This window comes from Gavia stellata, chromosome 20 (assembly GCF_030936135.1).
Source record: "Gavia stellata isolate bGavSte3 chromosome 20, bGavSte3.hap2, whole genome shotgun sequence".
Lineage (NCBI taxonomy): Eukaryota > Metazoa > Chordata > Aves > Gaviiformes > Gaviidae > Gavia > Gavia stellata.
Genome location: NC_082613.1, coordinates 11,183,145 through 11,192,236, shown reverse-complemented (window position 1 = coordinate 11,192,236; position 9,092 = coordinate 11,183,145). Strand labels below are relative to the sequence as shown.

The following is a 9,092-nucleotide window of genomic DNA, read 5'->3' as shown; positions in this document are numbered from 1 at the left end:
GGGCAGCGCTGGCGGGCACGGCTGCGGCTCAGCCGACACCGCTGCATGGAGCACCCCTCTTGCTTTGCAAGGGAATAAACTTCCTGGTGACCCTGGGAAGGTTCGGCCACCACTTTGCCGTCTGCCCCACAGCGCATCCCGCCTGCTGTACCCAACCTGCTGCCCAGCCCAGCCCCAGCCCCAGCCCAGCCCCAGCCCTGCGGCACTGCAGGCTCCCGGGGAAGCCAGGAGCTGCCTGGTCCCCCATCCCCGCCAGCCCTTCCTCGCCTCTATTTGGATAACTTTTTCACCCGTTCTATTTATGAGGACTCCCCTCCTTCTGCCAACACTCTGAGTTTCCTCTCGCTTTGGTCTGGGAGGCCCATCTCGCTTTTTTATTCTTATTATTTTTCTCTCTCCCCCTTGCAAGGCCCCAGGCTCGGCTGCCCGGCCCCGCGAGAGGCTCGCAGGCAGCGGGTGCCGGCCGGAGCGCGCCTTTGTTTGGCCAGGGGAGCAGATGGGGAGAGAGGCTGCAGGTGGGATGTGCAGTGATTCTTCCCCAGCCGCCCCACGGTACCCGGCTCTGCCTGTGTCTGCCTTGGTCGCTGATCCTCAGGCTGAAAAATCAGGAGAAAACCAGGATTAAAAAAAAAAAATCAGGAGAAAATTAACTGCGGAAAGGTTTGCCTGTGTTTAAGGTCACCGATGTGCCGGAGCTGGCAAACGGCTGCTCACATTAGAGCCAGCTGCAAGTGGGCAGAAGAACTTAATTGTAAGTGATTAAAGAGCTTGTTCAGCTCCTTGGGTTGCATCTGTCAGGCAAAGCCTGTTGCTGGCTGCAGAAATGAAGCTGGCTTTGCACCCCGGGGCAAAGCAGGACACAAGCACCCTGGACCTGGGGACACCCAGACTCAGTCACCCGGCACTGCTGTGCCTCCCAGGCTGACAGGAACACCCCTTCAGCCTCCCCTTCTCCTGCAAATGAGGCAGAATTCAGTCCCTCCAAGCTCGGTGGGTCAGGAGCCATCTCCCCACCAGCAGCAGAGAGGGAGGAGCATCCCTTCCTGCACAGCGACTCAGGCAGGGCTTCAGCCCAGAGGATGCTCAGCACTCGCTTCTGCTGGACCAGCCCTCAGAGGTGCCCTCGCTCCAGGATTCGACCCTCTATACATCTCAGAGGCATCAAGCCTTCGTTTTACCCGCTCACGAGCAGCCTTCATCGCACGGCTCCTTGCATGTTGTCCGAGCAGTGCCAGCTGGACACAAAACCACAACCTGCACTGAGCAGACCAAGAACTTGGCATTTTTCTGAGCCCAGCTCTATGCGAGGCCCCATCCCACTGCTGGCTTCTGCAGCTCAGAGCCGCAGGTGGTGGGAGCGCCTCCAGAGCCCCGGCTCCTGCGGGCCTGGGACATACAAACGAGCGACCTGGTAAAAACAGGCTAAAACTCAGCATTTTGTAACTGCTGGACTGTAGCTCCTTGCTCCAGCTTGACCCAGGAACGCTGTTGCAGATCCTATGCAATTTCTACACATTTCCATTGCAATGGGCCGTGGACTCGTGGAAATGCAGATGAGCCCAGCATCCAGCCACGGCTCACCATGGGGCCGTGTGAGCCGAAATTGAATCGGGTCTGGAGAGTACAGAAGCGCTGGGGGCTGGGACAAGGAGACACAGGGCCACACTGCACCATGGATGCCCAGCACAGGGGCTGGTTGGGGCTGCAGGTGGCACCTGTAGGAAGCTGCAGGCCTGGAGCAAGAGAAGCGACCACGCAGAATGGGGCCGTGAACAAAGCACAAGGAGGTGGCCTGGGAGCCCCACAAGCCCTCCTGGGTCCTGGCTGGAGCACATGCGGTGGCTGGAGCATGGGCTGGTGGGGCTGTGCATGTTTGTGGGTGGGGTGTGGTAGAGGAGAAGAGGAGAAGGATGTGAAAAATACAGTGTGGAGAAGCAAGGTAGAATGATGGAGAGCCATGGGATGTGATGGAGAGTGATGGAGAGCCAAGGGAATTGATGGAGAACCATGGAGCATGATGGAGAGCCAGAAGAAGTGATGGAGAACCATGAGGAAGTGATGGAGAGCCACGGGATGTGATGGAGAGCCTCAGGAAAATGATGGAGAACCTTGTAACTGTGAAACCTCATCTGCTGGAACCTCACTCCACACCCTGGCCATGCCCAGGGACTGGGGTTCCCAGACCACACAGGACCAAACCAGCCCCAGCCCTTCGCCTCGCAGGGATGCTGCAGCACAGGCGCATTTGGACCCATCCTGAGGGTAATGGTGGGCTGACAACAGCCCGGGCCCGGGGACCTGTCCCCCCATGTGCATTTGTTGGCTGTTGGCATCTGGCACAGCCAAGAAGGGCAGCCGTGCGGGGCTGCCCCGGGCTGGTACCCGCTGTGCAGGAGCACAGGCACAAGCCTGGCGGGCATCTCCCTGTGGCCGGGGTGCCCCGGGCAGTGGCGTGCTGCCTGATGCTCTGCACCGCAGAGACTGGAGGCTGCCGTTCCTCTGGACACTATACTCCCTGCTGGGAACCCTGCCCAGCATTAACACCAGCCCGGCCCCGGCCCTCGGAAAGAGCAGCAGCACTGGCGGGCGCGCGCCGTGCCCACTCCCACAGCCCGGGCGTGCCATGGGCCGCCTGCAGCCTTTGCATTGGGGCTGGCTGCGTGTCCTAAGGCAGCACGTCACCTCCTTTCTAAACTGCTTCCACTTCTGCTGCAAACCCTGCAGCAGCCCCTCTGCCAGCGGGTCGGACCGCTCTGCTCCCTCGGACACATGCCTTCTTCTTCAAGCCAAGCAGAGTGAAAGAGAGAAAATACATATATATGTATATATATAATATAAAAATCAATCGGGGACCCTTTTTCTGCCTCTGTCTCCAGCCTTTGCAGGTGCCTGAGCTGGCAGGGGCTAGGCAGCGCGGCGGGGCCGGGACATGGGGCCAGGGGCTGCTGCCCGCTCCCAGCCCCGCTTCCCGCGAGCGACAGCGGGGCGGCAGCGCGGGCGATGGAAACGCTGTACTCACCATATGGAGCCTCCATCTTAGCGCTTAGCTGGGTGCTTACATTGACCATGTCTCGCCGGCTACTGCTATGGGGACTTGGGGCGAAAACCAGAGGAAGTAGAGGAATAAAAAGAAATCTAAATAAATAAATAAAAATGTCTTTCACTAAGGAACTAGGTGAAGGCAGGAGGGAGCGCAGAGAGGCAGGGCGAGGAAACCTGCCTCTCCTGTTATCTTATTGATTCGCTTAATCAGGGCTAATGTGGGTGGAGATGTTAAATAGTAACCAAGCTCTTATGGAAACCAATCTGCAAGGTGCCGTTGCTGTAGCTATAGTAACTGCTGCCAAGCTAGAAACTCAAACACGGCTTTTACTGGACTCTTTTGGGGCTCCCATTTCCACCCGGTGTCAAGGCTGGGGCAGCTGCCGGGCTGGGGTTCACCCCCGGCTGCACGGGGACAGGGTGGCTGATCCAGCTCCGCAGCACCCCGGGTGCCGCCAGATTTCACACCATCGCCCGCCCGCGGTGGGAAAACCAGGGCTGAGCCCGCCTGCATGCAAGGTGCTCACCCTGCCTGCGGGCAAGGGGCCATGAGACGAGCCATGGGGGCTGGCACGTGCTGCCATGGGCAGAGCAGAGCCCGGCTGAGGCACAAGGGGTGAAACACCCTGGCCGTGGGTCAGGGCTTGCTCCCTCAGTGCAAAACCGGAGGGGTCGCTTGGGGATGGGGAGCCGCAGGGATGCTGCAGTGGGATGCAGGGTGGTACCCTGAACATGGGGCCGGAATGCAGGGCATTTGCAGCTCCTCCCTGTCTCCCTCTGCTCCCCAAATTGCGGGGACCCAGAAGGTGCTGCAGCCACTCACGGACATCTGTGCTCCCTCCAGGACTGCAGCACCCAGGAGGAAGCCCAGGGGCCTCATGGTCCAGGGAGTGCAGATGTGGTCCCTAACCTTGGGGTCGAGTCCTGTGCTGCTGGTGGCTCCATGGCAGGAGCAGCCCCTGCTCCCGGGGGGCTGTGCTGAAGCAAGGATGGCCACGTGCAAGAGGTGCTGCTGAGATGACACCAAATATATGGGCGATCCAGAGCTGGAGCTGAAAAATTGATTGTCTGGCAGTGCAGGGCCTCCTGCATCTCCGGTACATCTCAGGAAGGGGCCAGGCTGGAGGAGGCACAGAGGGGTCCCTGCCAGTTCTGGGACCCCCCAGCACCCTGGCTATTGAAACCCTGCAGCCTTGAGGGGACAAAATTAGGGACATCTGCTCCTCTGGCTGGGAAAGTGCATCGCAAGGGAGCACGCAGAGTGGTGGGCAGGGAGGGGGCTACTGGGACACAGTGGGCTGTGGTGCAGGAATCCATTGCTGCGGGCTCAGACCCAAGGCCTGGGAATTTGGGGACCCCTGAGTTTGCTGAGTGCTGAGAGCTTCTAGAGAGGGAGCGGATGCGGATAACAGAGTGCTCAGCGGCTCCAGGGATGAGGTAGGGCAGTGGGGCAGCGTGGAGCAGCCTGGGTGGTACAGGGAGCTGGTGGGTCTCCAGCATCATCGTCACCGACTGTCCCAGCAGTGCTGGCTTCTCCCACACGATGGAGCAAAGCACCTGGGCATCTCCTGCAGCTGTGGCCCTGCCGAGGGCTTCTGCGCCCTTTCCCTCTTTACCCGCAAAACCATCGCTCGGTGTTACCCCGAGGCTCCAGGCTGCGAGGGAGGGACAACCAACACAAGCATGGGGGTCTCCAGGCTGCTTTATTGGGGGTCTCGGAGCTGAGGGCCCTGTGGCTGGAAGGGCTGCCGTGGAAGGGGAGCACGCTCAGAGCTCCCGACTTTCCCTCCAGCCACTCACCATGAGGGGAACATCTTGGTATTCGCTTACACCAACCTCTGCCTTAGCACAGGCGGGGGGCAATGGGGAAAGCCCCCCAAGCCCGCAGAGCAGGGACCATGCCAGCCAGCCCTGCTCCCTCCATGCATCCCTGAACTGTCCCTGTTTCGGGTAACAGGGATCTGAACCATCCCTATTTCCCCCAAAGTGGGAAGCAGCCAGATGTGAGCACTGCTGGAGAGGTGTGTTAAAAAAGCAGTTTCCTACACAGCATTAGGGATGAAGCAGGTTGGACAACCGGGCTGCTGAGGGAGGTCAGTGTTATAAATAATTCTGGTTCACCCTGTCCCCATTCCCAGGGGCTTCCTCGCGGGGCTGCAGCCCTAGAACCAGCTGACTTGGTTGGATTTGAGTCCGGTAAAGCACATGTTGTTGAAGCAGCCCCCGCCGTAGGTGGGGGGGCAGGCTGAGCACGGCTGCCCCACCTTGTACGGTGCTTCTCCCAGCCAGTTGCCCCTAAAAAGAGAAGAGGGCATCAGGTCTGAGCGCCATCGCCTCGCCGCCGACACTGCAGCAGCCGTCGAGGAGGGAGGGCAGCACAGGGGGACTTCCCTCACTTACTTGATGGCGTAGTTGCAGACGAGGAGGACGGCGTGCCGCCACGTGCTGCCCCACACCCGCACATTGGTGCAAGCGCCGAGGGCGCAGCCCAGGCGGCTGGAGGATGCCCACACCATCTGCACCGGGACAGACAACAGGCGTTGTCAGCGACCACCCGCCCAGCCATCCCACAGCCGGTCCCCCCAGGATCCCAGCGCAGGGCTCCATCCCACCAGGTAATCGCATCCCGCCCACCCGAATTTCTCGGGCTGGCTGCTGTGCCCATCGCGGGCACTGCTTTGTCACCCAAGGGTGATTTCTCACTGCCCTTTTCTGCCGGCAGCCCTCGCTGCCCTGCGAGGGGCTGCCTTGCCAAGCTCACTTAAATAAGCTGCAGAGTCTGGGTCACTTCTCTGATTTACCCAAATTAGTTCCCAAACCTCACCCTGAATCATCGCCGGCAGCTTACTCTGCACGCAGGGAGATGAAACAGAGCCAGAAGCTCCTCCTAAAGCTTCTCCAGGCTGAATTTCTTCCTTAAAAAATGTATCTTGCCCATTTGCAACCTGGAGCATCCCCGCACATCCCCACGGACGAGCTGCATGGGGATGCAGATGCTCAGGTAAAGGTTGGAACCATGCAGAGGAGGTAATTAGGGGTTGGCACAGCTTTGTTGCTGGGCAGGGGAGCAGAGGGAGGTTTGCCACCTTGTGCTGGCCAGGCTGCTGGTGGATGTGCCAGAGGATGAAAGGGCTGCATTCCCGGGGAGCAGGACACGGCTGGGCACTATAAAGCCGCTCCATCACAGAGGAGAGGATTCATGCTTGGCAAAAGCACAAAGGGGCTTTTTTTTTCTCTTCACCGCCTTTGAGGTACCAGTGGGGTAATAAGGAGAAAAAGGCCAAAGCAGGGGAAAAAAAGCTTAAAAAAATGAAAACCTCCCAGCCAACTGGGCAGAAGGTCCCAGCTGCGCTCCAGTGGGCTGCGAGCCCTCAGGACCTCCATGCAAGCAGCCCGATTCCCACCGGGGCCCAGGGTGGGAGGGCATCGCCGCCGGCTGCCTGCACCCCTCCGGCAGGCATGCTGCCTGCTGCAGCCGTGTTGCCTGATTTGAAGCAGGGAGCTGCCAGGATTTGATCCCGGATCCCAGCTGCTGCTGGGAGAAGGGCTGCTCGCTGCACCGGGTGCTGCAGCAGCCCAAGGTGCTGTCAGCTGTCCCCTGGTTTGCAGCCGGGTCCCAGGGGGCTGTGGGGGGTTGTGAGGGGGTGCAGGAGGGTGCGGGGGGCTACGGCACTCACCTGCGTGTAGTGGCTGCAGACAGAGCCGCTGCATTTGGAGGGGCAGCGGGGGTTGCACTCACGGGGGTGGGGGAAGGAGTAGTGCTGCTTCTCCTGGTGCCACGATTTCACCATGTCCACAACGGAGCGGTACCTGCAAAAGTTGCCATGTGTAAGATGGACCTCCTCCACCTCACAGGTCATGGGCAAGGGAGGGGAGGGGGAGGAAGGCTCCCCAGGGAGGGAATGGGGGAGAGAAGCGGGATGGAGCAGGGGCAATGACGTCTTTGTGCCAAGTCCACTTGTGCCCACGGCCAGAAGACCTGGCCCTCGCTGGAGGCACCTGAGCACTCAGCTGCGTGGTGGAGATCCAGGGCCCACGTCCCCCAGCTCCATGTGCCAGGCAGAGAGGGGATTAATGCCATACTCCCCAAATGAGCAGTGGGCACCCCTGGTTTCCCACATTTACCCTGCTGCAAGAGTTGGACCCTCCTCCTCCTCCCCGGGGGGCTCGATATGCCTCTTGGTTGCATCTCAGTTCTCTGCAACCCCAGCTCAGAACATCTCTGCTCCTTGACTGAGGGGCTGCTGCTGCTCCTCCTCCTCCTCCAGCACCGTGGGGTGCAGGGGATCCCCAAGGAGCCCGCTCCGTCTGCGGGGCACTCACCTGCCTGAGTGGATGGAGAGGTTCTGCCCCACGTATTTCATCAGCTGGGGGGGCCCATGGTCCCACAGGCAGCGTGCAGCCCACGCCTCCGCTGCCCTGGCCAGCCGCTCATCCCACACCTGGCCAGGAGGAAAGGAAAAGGGCAGGCAGGGATTTCGGCTGCCCAGAGGAGGGAAGAGCAGAAACCCACTCCCTTGGGCTCAGAGGGTGAAACCCTGCAGCCCTGCACTGCCGCTGCGGCTCACAGCCATCCCCAGCCCTCCACCGCAGCCCTGGCCACAGACTAACTGGTGAGGACAGCTGGTTCCTTCATGCATTATTTAAAGGTTCCTCACCCATCCTGAATCGCTTTGGGGAGATGCCTGGGAGAGTTATTTTAGAAGGCAGGAATTTAGGCCAAGCAAGAAGTGGTGCAGGATGCTCCCAGGCACATCTGACTTGCTCTGGTACCCAGCAAGCCGGGCTTCCGCCTGGCTCTCCCAAAGCATCATCCAGGGACTACTCAGCCGCTCCATCGGAGCTCCAGTCCCCTCCCTGGGAGCAGAGCAGCACGTGGAACCTCCTGCCCTGAGGGTCCCACTCTGTGCCAGCTGGAAATCCCTCCTCTTGTTGGCTCCCCATTTCTCCTCCCTTTAGGGCTGCTCCAAGCAGGGTCGAGACAACCTGGGGAAAGCTTTGCCCAGGGTGGCTCTTGTCCAGAGGAGCTGTCTCGCTCCTGCATGTTTCTTCTCCCAGGGGCTGGCACCCCTGGGCATGCTCCCAAGGGACCCTGCAGCACTGATGGGGCTGTCCCTCCCAGCTGCAGTTAGGGGAGAAGCTCCCACCTGGGCTTTGGGTTGGGTCCTGAGCTTTTCATGCTGGTAGCCATCTCCCTTCCCCTAATGCTACGTCTGCAGCTCAGCTGGACAGATCCTGCCATCCCACAGCCTGCAAGCTCCCAGACATCCCAGGCACGGGACCAGGGTTCCTAAATCTGCCCCCGGGTGGAAACATCCCCCCATTGGGACCACATCCCTCCTGTGCGGAGGCTGCACGGGGCGCGCATGGGTTTGCCCTGCGCCAGGGATGCGAAACATCCCCTGAGACAGATGTTCAGCCGTGAATCCGGGGCAGCACCCTGACATCCCCATGTGTGGGTGCCCCATCCCTACCAGGTTGGGTGCCCACATCACAGGTGAGCTCCTTGACTCCATCACAGCAGCCAAGAGCTGTGGACCCAAAAACACCCTGCCAGAGCCCAACTCACCATATACTCCATGTTGGCGGCGGAGGGGGACACCTGTGCCCGCACTTGGTTGTGGTAGTCCAAAATCACACTCATGTCGTGGGGGGAGAGGTATCGCTTCCGACGGCTCCGGGGGACCCCCACGCCCCACAGCAGGTCTGCAGCTTTGCCCCCAGGCGGGGACAGGAGCTCGGTAGCATTGGGCAGCAGGAAGGAGCTGGACTGGTGTGTCACCCAGAAGCCCAAGGCAGTGAGGTAGAGGTGCAAGTGGAGCACAGTCATGCTAGCCCGGCCAGCGGGATCGGCCAGCGGCTTTCTGCTCCCACACAGAGTTAAGCAAGGATAAGGCTGATCGCCGGTCCCCGCTGCCGGTGCGTGGATCTAGGAGAGAAAACAACACAGGCACCGCTCAGGTTTGCAGTTCACGTGCAAACACCACTTTGCAAAATAAGATGGAAATAAATTTTCCTTTTTTTCCTTTTCAAAATAAATTTTTAAAATT

The 9,092-nt window shown here is 60.1% G+C and overlaps 1 protein-coding gene across 1 annotated transcript; it reads right to left on the bottom strand.

Moving 5' to 3' along the window:
* Nucleotides 1-5,204: 5,204 nt before the first annotated feature.
* Nucleotides 5,205-8,872, bottom strand: R3HDML (R3H domain containing like). Its single transcript, XM_059827337.1, has 5 exons — nucleotides 8,612-8,872; nucleotides 7,366-7,484; nucleotides 6,720-6,852; nucleotides 5,443-5,558; nucleotides 5,205-5,337 (listed from the first exon to the last, which is right to left on the bottom strand). Exons 1-5 carry the CDS (start codon nucleotides 8,870-8,872, stop codon nucleotides 5,205-5,207), a joined length of 762 nt encoding a protein of 253 aa, XP_059683320.1.
* Nucleotides 8,873-9,092: the final 220 nt, after the last annotated feature.